Source organism: Castor canadensis, chromosome 4 (assembly GCF_047511655.1).
Source record: "Castor canadensis chromosome 4, mCasCan1.hap1v2, whole genome shotgun sequence".
In the NCBI taxonomy this organism is placed as follows: Eukaryota; Metazoa; Chordata; class Mammalia; order Rodentia; family Castoridae; genus Castor; species Castor canadensis.
In genome coordinates this window covers 42,998,824-43,015,776 of record NC_133389.1, presented here as the reverse complement: position 1 = coordinate 43,015,776, position 16,953 = coordinate 42,998,824, and the positions used below count along the sequence as shown (strand labels likewise).

General features: G+C 36.7%; 1 protein-coding gene across 1 annotated transcript in view; it reads right to left on the bottom strand.

Annotated features, from left to right (window-relative positions):
• The window catches only part of B4galt6 (beta-1,4-galactosyltransferase 6), a 61,695-nt gene that overhangs the window by 36,738 nt on the left and 8,004 nt on the right, over positions 1-16,953 (bottom strand). The window contains exons 2-3 of the mRNA XM_020187344.2: positions 9,217-9,333; positions 2,593-2,706 (exon numbers count right to left, since the gene is read on the bottom strand). Coding sequence (XP_020042933.1) covers positions 2,593-2,706; positions 9,217-9,333 — 231 coding nt within the window. The remainder of the gene's footprint in view (positions 1-2,592; positions 2,707-9,216; positions 9,334-16,953) is intronic.

Here is a 16,953-nt window from a genome sequence, read left to right as displayed (position 1 = left end):
TGCCCCACTACTGATAAACGGATCAAGAAAATGTGGTACTTGTACACAATAGAATTTTACTCAGCCATGAAGAAGAATGAAATCTTATCATTTGAAGGTAAGTGGATGGAACTGGAGAACATCATTCTGAGTGAGGTCAGCTAAGCTTGGAAGACCAAAAATTGTATGTTCTCCCTCATACGCAGACATTAGATCTAGGGCAAATGCAGCAACGTGGTTGGACTGGCATCACATGACAAGGGGAGAGCACATATGGGTGATATAGAAATAGGTAGAAAACCCAAAACATGAAAGCATTTTATGTCCCCACTCCAGAGGAGCTAATAGAGAAACCTTAAAGCAACAGAGGTTTTCATGAGAAGGGGATCAGTAACCAGGGTAAAGATCAGTTAGAGATGAATCACATGGGTCACAACACATGTACATGAAAGCAATGCTAGGAATATTTCTGTATAGCTATCCTTAACTCGACTAGCAAAAACAGTTTGTCTTCCTTATTATGCTTATGTCTTTTCTTCAACAGAACTAGTGATAAACTGCCTGGAACTGAGGGGGGAAGGGGGGAAGAGGGAGGGCAGGGAGGAGAAATGACCCAAACAATGTATGCACATGTGAATAAATGAATAAAAAAAAAAGAAATATAATGTCTATAAACAATTACCTAAAAATAATCTTAAGTATGATGGGCAAAAACTAATTTCTGGCTGGTGGAGTGGCTCAAGTGGTAGAGCACCTGCCTAGCAAGCATGAGCCCCCTGAGTTCAAACTCCAGTACAGTACTGCCAAAACAAACAAAAACACCTAATTTCCTTAATAAGAAAACTCATGAAAAAACAAAAAAGGGGAGAAATAGCCTAAACAATGTATGCACATATGAATAAGTGAATAAAGAAATAAAAAAAAGACAAAAAAGCATCTTGATAAAAAAGGACATTGAGATACAGGAATAAATGAGTCATAAAAAGATGGTTACATCCTTGACTACATAAAAATCAACATACAAACATATAATACAAAGTGTGCTTTAAATAGGGGGAAAGGCAAATGACAAAATAATAGCCATGGTAGAGAGTTCAGAGAACAGTGTTGTTGTTTTAATAAAGATGGTTTACTACTACATGTAGCATACAAAAGTTAAAAATAAAATAGTAAAATTAATGGTAGGAAATAAAGGTTTATATGGCTCCATCTATGGCCTCTGAGCTTTCTTAAGACCAACAAAGGAAGGAAAAAAACCTTAAGTATGATATACTTGAAAAAACATAATTTTAAACTTCTGTACAATAAAAAGACTCCATAAACAAATGAAAAGACAAACTCAGGATACTTAAAACACACACAACAGACGATGGTCACTGCAGGAATATAAAGAGCTGCCACAGATCAATTCTAATATCTAATAACAAGCAAGAAACTGATAAAACCCATTACCAAGAGTTACAAGACAGAAAATTCAAAAACACAAACATGAAAATCTACCCAAAACCACTAGTAAAAGGGAAAGTGAAAACTAAAACAATGAGATACTATTTCTTATCCTACTGGATTAGAAAACACCAAAAAGTTCATCAATATCAAACTGGTACGTTCACTAGAGATACACATTAGTACAGCTGCTTAGGGGAAAAATACGAAAAAGTCAAGAAAAGCAGAGACAGCCTATGGAGCAGTTCCACCTCAGGAATCAATTCTTAACTAAACAGGCATATAAACACAAAGAAATCTGCAGTATATAGCAAGGAAAAAAAATGAGCTTTTTTTTGCTCTTTTGTCATTGAAAAAAAGTGAAATCACCTAAATGTCCATCAGGTGGGAAACAGATACACAAAATCTGGCACAATTATACAAAGACATACTCTGCCACAGTTAAGAGAAATAATTTACAGCTTGTATGTAACATAGGTAGCTCTCAAAAAGGTAACTAAAAACAAAAGACACAGAATGAAATGTATTTTAACACCATTTACATAAATTCTTAACACCTTTGAAGCTATATTTTCTATCTACATCAAAAGAGTTTAAAATAAACTATATAAATACACAGCAGCCTCATAATAGAGGCAGGGTTACTTCTAGGGGGATGGGGAACAGGCATTAGAGATGGTGTCAAAAGGACTTCAGCTGGGGGTATGGTGGCACAAACCTTTAAGCACAAGGATCTAAAATTCAAGGCCAGCCTGGCTATGCATCAAGACCTTGTCTCAAAAAATCAAAAATAAAAACAACAAAAGACCTAGTTTAATTTGTAGCAACCTAAAATATCCAAAAGGATACAAAACATTAATTTTTATTTTAAAAACTGCTTTAAATGAGTTTGGAAGTAATGAATTTGGAAGTAAACAAGCCAAAGTATCCATTTTTAAATCTAGATGAGAGAAATACAGGTATGTATTATCCTCCATTTTGCATTTTTCTTGAGTTTTTCAATCACCCCGTCCAAAAAAGTGTTAATACAAATACAGTAACATGCTGTACACAATATGAGCATTAGTACCACACTATGATCTGATCCTCATGTGCTCAAATTGTGTGGTTTTAATTCTTTTACTCTAACACAAGTAAATAGTTTAGTCAAAATTATCTTACACTTACGCATGTAAGGCAGTTTTTCTGGACAGGGAAGGTATGGTGAATATGTGAAGTTTTCCGGAAGATACGTCGTTGTTTGAACAAGATAGTCACTTGAATTATTGCCTTCAGGATAATCTTGGAGAGAAAAAACAAAGTTACAACCAAAACCTTGCCTTTTGCTCTGCCTCAAATATAAAGTATGCCACCAGCACTGTAAGAAGACTACAATATGCAATCTACAAAGTACTTAAAAGCAATTACCTAGAAAGATCTAGAGAAAAGCAAGCCACTGCTGGAATGGCCCCCTCAGTGTGATTTCCCAGGAGACTAGAGACCAGCCTGCCCTTATGCTTGCACAGGTACCATCTGCAACCATCTGAGAATACCTGCTCCCACCCTCCCTGGCTAGACCAGCTCTAAAGGGAGTGTAGGAATCCTCTCCACCGTCAAACAGTCATACTCAACCCCAGCTCAGTTCTACTGGCATCCTCAGAGCAGAAGGTGGGAGTCATGTTTTCTTACCACATCTCACTCATAAAAAACTGAGACTAACCCACTCAACTTACTTCTGTAACAGTCAACCTTTACATTAGTCCCTCTGAACCTGCAGGCTGATGGCCCTGGGGAGCCCTGGAGCTACTGTGCCATTAGGTCCATCTGCTTTAGAATTAGCTAGTTATACCACACAGAGGGCAGTGGTCTGGAGCACCAAAGTCAAATGCCTTCATTCAAATCCTTGCTCCAATACATACTTGCTTTGAGGGTTAGACACTATGCAGTTTTTCATCTATGCCTACCTGTTACTGTCATTTTCAAATTTAAATAACATAAAACATTGCCAGGTGCCCAAGGCTTATAATCACAGCTACTCATGAAGCTGAGATTGGGAGGATCGTGGTTTGAGGTCAGCCTGGGTAAAAAGTTTGTGAGGAAAGACTCCATCTCAACCAATAGCTGGGTGTGGTGGTACACACTCAAGCTCCACAGAGGCTGAGATCGGGAGGATCACAGTTCCAGTCTAGTCCAGGTAAAGCAAGTTTGTGAAACCCCATCCCAACAGAAAAAACTGGCATTACAGTAAACACCTGTCCATTCCAGCTACTGCAAGAAGCATAAACAGGAGGAGGATCACTGTCTAGACTGGCTCAAGTATAACATAAGACCCTATCTCAAAAGTAACCAGAGCAAAAAAGGATTGGAGGCACAGCTCAAGTGGTAGAGTACCTGCTTCACAAGTGCAAAGCCCTGATTTTGGATCCCAGTACCATCAAAACAATAAATAAATAAAATATCTAAAGAACTTAAAGCAATCTCTGGCCCATATAAATATTTAATAGTTGTAGCTGTTGAGTGACTGGGTTAGAAATAAGCACCTAATCTAACAGAAAAAGTTAGAGCCTTAGAATTTTTGAACACGGAACCAGACATCACATTCCAGTCCTTCTCTGGAGCAAAGTTTTAAAATACAGATCTGAGAACCAGGACATGCCAGTTTCCTGCTATGCAGATGAAAAGCAGGCTGAGGAGAATGCAGCCAATAAGAGATAAGAGACAGCAGCGGCTGATTAGCCACAGCTGTTTTGTCTCCTAGACAATGAAGCCCTAGTAGACACTTCAGGAAAACATGAAGGTATTCTTTCTATCAGTAATCTGCTCCAATGAGATTAAAAACTAAACTTATGACCCATGGGAAAATGATAGAAGTATAATTGTGAAGTGCGTGAGAAGAGCCAAAGCAAACTAAGTACTTCTCCTGAACACATAAACACTTATTCATATCAAAATGGAGCTATGGGCTACAGCCTGGGGGCCAGGACCACACTTCAAAGAGACAAAGCCCACTTCCAGGCCCACCTATGCAACAGGGCCCTGCCAGGGCTACTAAGCACAGGTTGATGGGATGGACAAAGGTCCCCAAGTCCCGTACCAAGGAAGAAACAGAAGAAGAAAAGAAGGTTTAATTCCAAAGGACTGCATGGAACTTCACTAAAATTAATAGGACATCAGTGAGGTGTTAACTGTATTGCCAGAAAAGCCCAACATGATAAAAAGACTGACTACCATCAACTGCTAAGGCCTATTCCACCAGGAAGTGGGAAGGTCTCATTAAGAGAATCTTACAATGTCCCTCTGTGTAGAAGCCCTAGAAAGCACTTGACATGAAAATCCTCCAACCCATGGGGGAGTGGAGAATTCAGTGGTCACTGTTTTGTGCATCCAGGGACAGCTCAAGGAGGAAACACTCAAGGCCTACACTCTGTATCTCACTCAAATGCAGCTGAAAGACTTCACAGGTAAAGCACGATATATAAAATAAGTATAAGGAAGTCTAATGGGGTTCTGATTCTTTCCTTAAAATGCTTTTTAAAATAGATCAAGGTATTTATCAAATTTCAAGTGGTATTTTAAAAATGGTTTCCCTTTTATGGGGAACTCCTAACTTCACTAGTGGTAGGAGCCAGTTCTCTAGCCATGAATTTAGATTCTTGTCACTTCATTAAAAATAGCTGAGGTTATTATTATGGGTACTGCATTAGATTTTGGTCAGACTCCTTGATTTATATCTTATTTATCTTTAACCAACAGATTTCAATACTTACTAATAATGTAATTTTAAATGCCTTTCTTTTCATTTTAAAAGATTAGACATACTTTTAAAAATCAAGCGCAAAAAGAAATCTTAAAGATTACAAATGAATTTTGTAAAAATTTCAGAAATCAAACCAAGAGATTATAATAAAGAGAAAAATAGCAGGAAGGCAAACAAACAATATAGGAATATTTGATAGAACTGAAGAACAAGTGTTTCCATAATGACAGGCTCAGTCATATCTAGCAAGAAAAACAAAGGTGTTCGTTGTCAAATTTCACAATCCTAAAAAAAGAAAAGAAAAAAAAAAAAAACCTGAAAGTTTCCAGGAAGAAAAAACCAGTCCACTTCTCAAGAGTAACATGGGAGGAGAGAAAATTTCAACCCTGCATTCATGCGCCCAAAAAGCTTAGGAAAAACCTGTACTGCACAGAAAGCTTAGCAAATGGGCCACCTCGGTCAACAAGAAGCCCCACAAAACAATGACCATCCCTTGACTTGGGGCGGGGGAGGGAGAAGCATTATTTACGCGCTCTAAGCAATACTGATTTGAACTTAAGTCCTGATACAAGTATTCTGGGGGTGAAGAGGATGTGAAAGCAGTGTGCTATGAAGTAAATGTCTTTCCTCCACAGTAGGAAAGGTTACAATTGGTAAATCAAGAAACAGCAGAATAGAGCTGGAGTGTAGCTCACGGCAGAAGGCATGCTCGGCATGCTTAGCATGCTCAGGTCTTGGGTTCAATCAGAAGGGAGGGAGGAAAGGATGGCAGAAAGAAACACAGATAAACACAGAAGAGGCTATTAACAATATGTTCCTTTGCACAAGTTACATAGTCCCCCTCCACACACACACATTTCATCTTGCAGTTTTTTTTTTTGCACAAGCGACCAGAAAGAACAGATAGTCTAGCTACATAAATATGATTTTTTTTCCTCATCTCTTCATTCAGTCAATTTTTCTTAAGTACTTACACTACACATTTGGAGCAGTGGAAATGGAAGATAAATAAGACTTTCCCCAGAGTCCACTGCCTTTGTGTGTTCCAAAACTGATATTTAAAAATAAACCTTAGGCAGAAAAATATTAACTTTATCATGTAGCCCTTAAGTAATTTCTTAATGTCATATGGTTAACTTTAAATCAGAACATTTTCTTCCTTTGTATAATTTATTAATAGGTGGACCCCTCCTTTTTTCTGTATGCTATGATTCTATAGACCCACACCAACTCACTGAAATTTCAAGTTCTCTAGACATTGATACACAACAAATTGTTAACAGTCACTCCCCATGGGGAGTCTGGTGACAACAAGAGGGCCAGAGAAAGCAATTTCACTTTTTAATCTAATTCTAGAATGACTGAATCCTTCATAAAAGAACATGCTAATCACTTTTAACAGTTTTAAAGAACCAAATAATTTTTAAATGCCTCAAGGTAAGCATTATCCCAGTGTATTCACTTCCTTTGTTGGAGTACAAACTTTCAGAGTACAACTCTAACAAACGTGAGTTCAAATTCAATCCTTGAGTCATCTGTCCAATGATATGTATCTTGTATATACGAATCTGTCCACCACGAGGCCACTAGTATGAATATCTCTTTTAATTGAAATCAAATTGTCTTTGATTTCCAGCATCTACAAAAGTGCCTCTGGCATAGCAGAAATGTCCTACAAATAAACACTACACAACTGATAATATAGCCAAAGATGATTTAAGCTTTTGGAGACTCTACTGTAATAAACCCACAAAATCATTATTCCCACAGAAGTGGCTAGGTGAGCAGTGTCCATCAAGCATAACCATTACTTTCAAAGTCAGGAACAGTTTCCAGAGGTTATGCATGACAGATGCATCTGAGAGAGCCACCACAACCACTGTAAGAGACAGACATTATTTCATCTAATGAATGGATGCAATTAAGATGAGTTCTGGTCCCTGACCTGATTCCTCCCTTCCAGAACCACAACCAAAGAAAAAGGGTACACCTACTGAACAGGTCCCTCTCTCTCAACTAGACCTCATCACTTAAGGGAAAAGGAGAAAAAAGATCAAAGGATACCTCTCAGTGGTTTTATTTTTCCTGCAAAAGGGAACCTTAAAATGGATTATGGAAACTGCATGAGAGTTTTGGTCTGCTTATCACTAATTCATGTCAGGTGTGCCACGCCTGACAGCCTTACTTTATGAATCCATCAAATAAGGAAGTGTACTGGGTCATTTCTAACTAATCTACCAACTATAATGTATGACCCTTACTACCTGCTTCAGTCATTATTCTATAAATACATCTTGTTTTCTTCATTTGCCTGGCTCCACAGAATACAAAGAAAGCATCGTTTGATTTAAGAATACATGATTTCTGTACAAAAATATTTATTGTGATGCTGCATAAAGTCAGGTACAGTGTAAAAACTTTTAAAAATCAAATGAATTCATAAATATCATGACCTATCTACCTTTGTATCTACATTTTAATTAAGTCTCTATGTGGTAGTCGATTCTCCTCTTAAGGCTCAATTACCTCTTTGTACATCTGATTGGCTTGGCCATTGTCTTTTTGGCAATTTACATCTGTATAAGTCCGTGAAGAAATAACTAACTGCACTATACTATTTATGTTTCCACCTGTCCCAGAGCCTAGAGAGTTCCTCACATAAAAAGAGAATGTACTTTTTAATGCTGTATCTCCCATGTCTAAAGTATGCAAACTATACCAACTGCTGAATAAATGCTGGCTAAAAGAACCTGGCAGAACCTCCCAGCTCCCAACCCAAACTCCATTTCCCTTCTCCTTAGGTAACAGAACCAGCACAGTACCAAATCAGCTTTTAAAATATTTTTACTTCTAAATTTGACCTACAATTCAGAAGACCAATTAATGCAACATATCAGTTAATGAGACTTTTATTGTATTACTAAAACATCTACTATGTTAAGACAGATTTTCTAAAAGCACTTAAGGTAAAAGATTAAAGGAAAACAATAAGTGTTTTGATTTGTGGCATCATACATAAATTGGACAAGTAACTATAATGAATTTTGTAAAAGCATTTGTGACATTAAATTGCAAATTAGTATGCAACCCTTACGAATTTCTTGGAAGGGTCGACAGTTAAGAAAAAGTGCAAAGACAGACTTTCTATTGGAGAGGTAAGAAAAGAGAATGAGAATTATGAGTGCAAGTTTACAGTGGCACAAAGAACTGCTGACACGTCTTCATTTTATACTGTATTTGATATTAAACTGTTTAAAACAAGAACATAGAGGGTGCAGCAATTAACAGTCCCAGTGATCCATTCAATGTAACACCCTATAACACTTTGGAAGACACTAGAGCTACACTGCCATAAAGGAGCATCAGCAACTTTCACAATGGTTAAATACAACCGCACCACTTCACCATCATTAAATCACTAGTTTGGCCTAGTAGATCTTAATCTTACATGAGTTTAACAGAGACTCCACTTCCAGATAAGAAAGGACCAGCTACTAGCTTTATGTTTCCTTAAAATAAGCCCCTTAAAGTCATAAGATTATTAAAAATATTCTGTACTTACAAATAAAGTGTTTTCTAGATACCGTTGGTAAAACATTTTAGAACGGGCATGAACAAACAGTAGCATAGTTCACTAAGATGAATAAATTAGGCAAGCATAGTGGTGCACATCTATAATTTCAACACTGAGGCAAGAGAATGGTGAATTCTAGGCCAGCCTGGGCTACATAATGAGACCCTGTCTCAAACAAAAAGATAAATCAATTATTCTCTTAATTTCTCTTAAATACAATAGGTGAAATGAAAAAGTTGAAGTTGCTGTTTATATTCTTTTGTGTTTGGAAGAACTGAGATCACAACTTTATACAGCCTAATTTGATGGACAACCCTGATTTTCACAATAATATAATCTACAAGTACACTTAATGAGATACTTTCATCTTTAACAGGGACTTATCAGAGCCAAAACTAGAGCGTAAAAGATCTATCTTACTGATCTGTGACTACAGGGTAAGAAACAAAGCAAAGCAGGATTAAGGAGGAAGTAGTCTTACCTGTCCCGTTGAAGGTAGCATTTTTATTTGTGTACAACCTGATCATATGTCCTATTGTTTTTACATTTTCTCTCAACATTATACCTCGAGCTTGTACCATAAAGAGATATGTGTTGGCTATAAAAGAAGAAAAAAGAAGAATGTCATGATCCAGTAAGTTTTCCTTACTTAGCAATATTCATTTTGTAAATGACACAATGTACCCCCAGCACAACAATAAGAAAAAAAAGACAATATTCAGAATTAGCAAAGTACCCTGTGAAAACAGACTGACTCAATTACCTGTGGGCAATTAACATACCCAAAGAAAAAAATGAAGTCTAGGATGACTATTTCCTACTTTAAAAATTTACAAAAACTGATTTTTAAAACAATATAGATGAGAAAAATAGAGTGGCAGTATCCATCTATTAAACAGAAAGAAACTAAATGAACAAACTAAAATTACAGTGAAGTCCTTTATCCTTAAATGATTTTCTACTGTAAAATGAACTTAGCCATTTCAAAAAAAATATTTTATAAGTTCTCAATTCTATAGCTTAAAATTCACTTTCTCTAATTCTGTGTTAATTCCCTCAAACCAAAAGCTAAACAAGGGAAGGGATTCCTTATTTAAATGTAAATATACCACAAATCACTAGTCTAGTATGGATGAAGATCTTGCAATGTATCCCATAAATCTCAGTGTGTTTGAGGAATGGGGTGATCTAGAATCATTATTTTGGTAATTTCTAAGAGTTAATTAGTTGAACTTTTACACCCCCTTTCAATGACCAATCTACCTATAAAGATTGCAAAAATACACACGACCAAAAATCAATACACATTTTAAGGCTTGTCACCTTAATTCTTATGTGCTAAGTGTTTCAAAAATAGGTCCTTACTTTCTTCCAGTTGGAGAAACTGGGTAACTGACAACAAAACAGAACACCTGACTGGCATGCCACATGTCCTTGGGCAGACAGGGGACTGAAGTCAGAAAATCCTCTGCTTATCCCCCATCTGCTAGTGTGGTGCAAAACATGGGCCAGATCACAGAATCCCAATTTCCTCATTTAAAAAAGGCAGCCTTAAAAAGTATGACAAAAGACATTAAGTTACCTTTACCCAGGTTATCAGCTTTGTATGTCCTCATTTAGAGATATTTCCATTCAGAGATACATATATGTATATATTTTCTTCTCCTTCCTTCTTTATACAAATGAGTATATTATGCACCAAGAATATCTGATTCTTATTTTTATTGCTATACTGTGTTCCAGTGGTTATTCAGTGTTATTCAGATAATCCCATTTTAAAGCCTCTTTCACTCTAAATTCTCTCCATTCAGACAAAAATCAAAAAAGAACAAGGCTCAGTTAAAGGACTGTCAGTGTTAAGAGAAGTTGTCATTGAGCACAGCAAAAAGTCTCTCAAAAAATGAATGCTAAATGCAAAAGCTAACAACAACAACTAATTTTCTAGGCTGTATTCTACTTCTCAGGACAGTAGAAAGAGGAGCAAAATGTAATGTTTACTATCTCCTTTCCCATTTTTTTTTGTAATGAGCACAGCATAAATAAAACTAGTAGAAAAGCAGAGTAAAATGACTTTTTCTTTCACCTTTAATCCACAGAAGAGATAAACAGAAATTCAGGTTTCACATAAGCTTTACCTCTAACATTTTTAAGCATATGTCTGCATGCTTTCTAGAAAGCAGTCCTGTAATTAGACTTAACTTGTTTAGGCTTGAATGTATTATACAAGGTTACAAACACCACAAGATTTTATTATGTTTCTGCACTTGAGCATGTGTTAAAAGACTGAAGAAAAGAGATGAAGAGGAAAAAGAAAGCTAAAATGTGTGAAAATGTTCAATAAAAGCCAAACTAACATTAACAGTTCTACCTAAACCAAGATCCAAAGTTCATCTGAAGTGCAGGGAAAAGGTACCAAATAGATTATTAAAGCCAACTTGTTGACAGCAACTTGGATTATTTAATTCCAAAGTGATATATACAATTTGATACCAGTAATATAAGTATCATGTTTACTCTTTAGTAAGCTACATACAGACCTGCCCAAGAGCAGCAAAAATGAGCTAAAGAAACTCAGACTTCTGTAGATGATGGTAGGTAAGAGAAAATGTGAATTATTGTGTGTCTGAAAACATACATTTTAAAAAAGTTATATAGTTTACAGTTATAGGTAACAAAACTGTTAGTGGGGAAAATTACTGATGGTACCTGTGACAAAGGCGAGTTATTTACCAAGAGTGTGCATTTAGTACTCACCATATAGATAGATGGAGGGCAAAAGGAAAGAAAAGTAGACACCAAGCTCTCCAGTGGAAAATCTATTATCTTATTTAAAATCATTTACAGCCAAGTGAGTTACATTCTTCAAGTTAATGGTCCTCATAGGTTTAATCCCTGAAGATTAAAACCCATTAAGGAATGAAGGTGTGTTTAAATACAGAGTAGCTGTTAACAGGGACAAAGTGATGTGCCAAAGTATTGCAAGTCACACTAAACAAACCAGCATGACTAACACAACAGCACTGACTAACACAACTACATTAACCCATGTTCAGCCAAATGCTTACCAATTATCATCAAAATAAAATGTAATGTCTCGTTGGCAAGACTTTAAAAGGCAATCCCTGTCTAAACTTTCGATTGCAATTTGTAATAAGCTACAATTCAGAAAATAAGCAGGAAAGTCTTTCTTTTCTTGCTGTTGGGTCTCCAGACAACTCAAAAAGTATACTAAAAACACCGCAGCTTAATTAAAACCATGTTGTATGTTCTTTCATTTAGTTCATTTTCTATTTGCCTCTGCATAATGTCACATTAATCTAACTTATTTACCAGTTACGGTTTCAGGGAGAAAGGGCTAAAAACACAATTAGAAAAGGAGAGGAAAGAAAAAGGAAAAGCGGAAACTTCAGAAAACAATAGTTTATGAAAGCATCTAGGCATCCTACCCAGGATGCATGAGGAAAGAGGTTTATGAACTTGTCTCTTTCTCCACCAAGAAAATTAAGGAACTGCTATAAAGTGTCCCCACCCCTTTCCACAAGCAGGTTTATTCCCTGAAAGCACTGTTTGTATTCGTAAGGAGATGGAAGTGCTAGTCTGTGGGCACCTAGAAATGTTGCTAGGCTTTGAAGAACTCCAACTCAGTGTCCCTCTGCACTTGCCTAACAAGTGTTAAACCCTAAATTCAAAACCCAATACCACCAAAAATAAAATAAAGAAAAGAAAAAGGAAAAACTGGAACTGGGATGGTTAATTACCAGGAAAAATGACCTAGAGTGGAGATGAGAAGGTAAAGATCCAATGTAAGCAGGCCACAAATAAGAGGCCCAAAGATAAACAATTCCAAGGTGAAATAATCTTGGTTTAAACACAAGTAAAGAAGCTACAGACTAAAGAAGGAGGGAATGATCAACCAAGTCAAATACTGGTAAGGCTAAGGAGAAAAGACTTTAAATGACAGCTTAAATTAAAAAACAATGAAACCTAACGCACAGTATATACTCTTTGCCAGGGATCCTTAGATATGCTTTACACGTACCAACCTATTTAATCTTCACAACCGGCCCTATAAGGTAGGTGTGCTAGTATTATTCTCAATCTGCAGATAAAAAAATTGAGACAGGTAGTTAAGTAACTTGCCCAAGTCCATACAGTTATTATGTTGGAGAAGTCTGGCTTTAGTAAGCTATCTTCACCATCACACCTTTTAGCCTCTTAACAATGCTATTAGAAGATCTCCGTCAACCTTCAAGAGAGAAGTTACCTTTGGAAACAAAACAAAAATGGCAGAGTTCAGCAAAAGTGACAAAATGAAAGCAGTTAAGTTTCCGAAATGGAAGGCTGGTGATCAGCAAGGTCCCAGGAAAGTTCTTAGGAAGAGGAGGGGTCTGAGCATGACTATGGGCTGAGTGAAGGAAGCTGTCAGAAAGAATAAACAATTTACAGCACAAAAGAAGGAGGGAAAAGAACATTTCCATTGACAGGCAGTATAAGCAGAGGCTCTGAGGAGCACAGGGACAGAGCATATCCAGGGAACGAATGATTCAACCTGAGTAGAGTTTGGTAGCAACGAAAATTAAGCTGGGAGATCCCAGTGCATGGACAGTTTGAAAACCCAGAAAGGAGGGTGAGAGGCCTGGAGATCATTGTGAGGATAAAACATGGCATGAACAAAAGTGAGAAAGAGCCAGATAAGGAAAGTTAAGAGGGTGTGGTCTGAGGCACCAGCCAAGAAAGCATGAGGCTCTGAGTTCAATCCCCAGTAACAGAAAAAAGAAAAAAAATATATAAATATATATATATATGAAGGTGGTAGTCTGAAAAGGGACAGGGAGGGCAGAAGAGAGTAGAGCAGAGAGAAAGTAAAAGGCAAGAACCAGACTTTTCTGATGGTCACCAGCAGGACAGCTACCGGGGATAAAGCAGAGTGGGAACACTGTGAATCCAGTACTATTAACTGCAGAAATCCTCCAGGAATTCAGGGCATTGGAGGACAGAGGTTCCTAAAAAAGAGGACATGAATTAACATTTACTGAGTACCATCTTTGATTAACCACTGAGCTAAAAATTATATATAAATAAAAACATATGCAAATGTATGCACAATTTTATTTCATAGAGTTCGTATAGCCACTGACAGTGGGTTGAATGGAGCTCCCAAAAAGATATATCCACATCCTAATTCCTAGAATCTGTGCATGTTACCTTATTTGGAAGGGGGTCCTGGCAGAGGTAGTTAAGGAATTTGAGATGAGGAGAGCATTCTGGATTATCTAGGTAGGCCCCAAATCCAGTGTAAATTGCTCTTATAAAAGAAAGGGAGGAAAATTTTTGCAAGCATGCATGCACTCATGAAAAGACATGAAAACAAAGGCAAAAAATGGAGCCATGGAGCCACAGAGGGAAGCCAACAGGCACCTGAAGCCTCAAGAGGAAATGTCCTGCCAACACCTTAATTTCAAACTTCTGGTCTCCAGAACTGTGAGAGAATAAATTTCTCCCATTTTAAGCCATTCACTATGTGGTAAGGTGTTAGGTAAGTCCTAGCTTATCTCGCTGCAACATCAGGAAAAACCTCAGAAGCAAGTGACATCAGTGGAATTTAAAACTCAGATTAACCACTCAGGAGTCAGTTAGCTACTGTTGCTGTGGCATACTTATTTTATTTTTTAAACACTCACTGTGTTATATTCATGCTTTGCATTATTTATGTTGCTATCAGAACCCTAGTTCAAATAATCAATAATTTTTTTTTCCTTTAGAAGAAAAAAACGGAGATTAAGGGCTGAGGGCGTGGCTCAAGTGGTAGAGTGGTAGAGCCTAGGAAGTAGGGGGATATGAGTTTAAAACCCAGTTCTGCAAAAAAAATAAATAAATAAACAAAACCCCTCAGATTTGAGCATGGTCTGAGAGGGCCAGGAATTTGGAAAAAGCAACAGAGCAAGGTCATAAGGGCACAGCGAGGGACAAGGAAAAGAGAAACCGTCAATGTAAAAAGTTATGAGGAAGTGATAGTATGAGGAATACACCAGACTCCAATTAACAGGAGGTGGAGGATGCAAGAAGGGACATTTAAAGTTTACAAAAAAGAAAAATCATTGCCCATATTATCTACAAAACATATAAGAAAGTAATCAATACTTTAAAAAAACAAATACCGCTTATATTCACCCTTTAAGATTATCTACAAATATCTGAATCAGGTATCTCTGAATTTCTAAGAATTCACAATAATCTTCAAAATATCTATTTCAGATTCTGAATGTTATCTTCTTTCTACATTTAGTATTACGTTCAATAAATCCCCAGAAATTACTCAGCCATGTTGGTAAAGGAAAATATATTATTTCCAATGGTAGTGTTATAAATCACAAGATCAGGCCAGATCAAATATCAAATATTGTTCCTACTTTGCCTTGAACTAAGGTATTGCTTGGATTAAAAAACAAAAAATAAACTTTGAGGCTATGCCAGGCTGTTAAACAATTCCTTTATGTCAAAGTACTATTTAAAAAGAGTAGCTTAGCACAGAATAATTCAAAGCCAAATATGGGCTCAAGGAAATGTATTGTGCAGATAATGATCAACCTATAATACACTCCTCTCCACCTTTCAAGTCAGCTGTAGACTGACTAATGAAAAAAGAGAATGAAAGAATTCTGAGTTCAAAGTCCCATTATACCAAGCAATAACAAATACAACAATCACATACAGTATAGATCTACTTCAAATCTTAGCAACATCTCAAGGTTTGCTGATGTAGACACTGAAAATTAACAAGGACTCGTTTGAAACAAGTCTCTATCACTTTTCACTCTGCAGTTAACAGTTTTAAATTATTTTTGGATACTGTATTTGAATATTGATCACAATTCAATATTTTTAAATAAAAACGGGCTTGTACCAAAGATGTTCAAGGTGAAAATGTGGTTACCTAACAGATACTTATTGTTTACTATTTGCCAAGCAGTGCCAAAAACTAAGGGGCCCTCTGAATTCTTCTCTGAAGAACCAAGATCCTGAAAGCACTAAGTGCCTAAAACATGGGAAGTGCTTTTGCAACAACCAAACCATCAGTTCAGTCTAGATTAAATGTAGCAGAGAATTCAAAATGTAGACTCTGAACCTATGTTAATTCATTTTGCCATTCACCTAAAACAAATGCATAGCTTCTTCAAAGTATTATAGGAAAGCTCACAGAGTTAATGAACCACAATGGGAAAAATTAGCATCAGGAGGAAATGAGGGAATCAGGGAAGGGAAAATGCAGGCAATTAAACACATTTTAGCAATCTAATCAGGAAACTCAATGACATTACAGACTAAAAGATCTGAACATACATAAACATGTCCAGGAAACATTATAAAATTGTTTGTGGTTTCAGAGTGCACAAGGTAAATATGAAACAGGCCTATGTTACTTAATATTTTTTACATTAAAATGAGGAAAAAATAAAGTGAGAGCTATTTGAACTATTTTTTTTAACCATCTCCAATTTCCTCATGCTTTCACAATTAAAACACCTTTTGGAATTTCAACTTACCTACTCAGGAAAGATAATGACTTTAAAACAAGAGGCAGATAAGAGGACACTGAGCAAGAAATGGATTTAAAAATCGGACAAACCTAGAGCATATTTTAAAATTAGTAAACGTGACCACCTTTTAATTCTATTCCTCAAGTCTCTTGGTTGAAATGAAAAACATGAATTTCCCTTCCTTCCTACAAGTCAAACTGGAAACTGCACTATAATTAGAAGTCATGGTTTTTTTTTTTCCTCTTCCTTTAAAGAGACATGGTCTCACTGTGTTGACCAGGCTGGGCTCAAGCGATCTCCTGGCTGAGTCTCGAGCAGCTGGCACTACTGGTGCCACCACTTGATCAAGGCAGTTATCAGAGAGACAGTCTATGTAACACCGTTTCAGTAAAATCCTATTAACATCAGCATGCCTTGAATACATAAAAACAAAACAGGATATTTCAATCAAGACACAGTGTTATAGTAACAAACCTCATACAACTACTTAAAGATAAACTGGAAAGATATTATTAAAAAGCTTTTCTCAGCTGAGCGCTGGTGGCTCATTCCTGTAATCCTAGCTACTCAGGAGCCAAAGATCAGGAAGACTGTTGTTCAAAGCCAGCCCCAGCAAATAGTCTGTGAGATCCTATCTCAAAAAAAAACCCATCACAAAAACAGGACAGGTAGAGTGACTC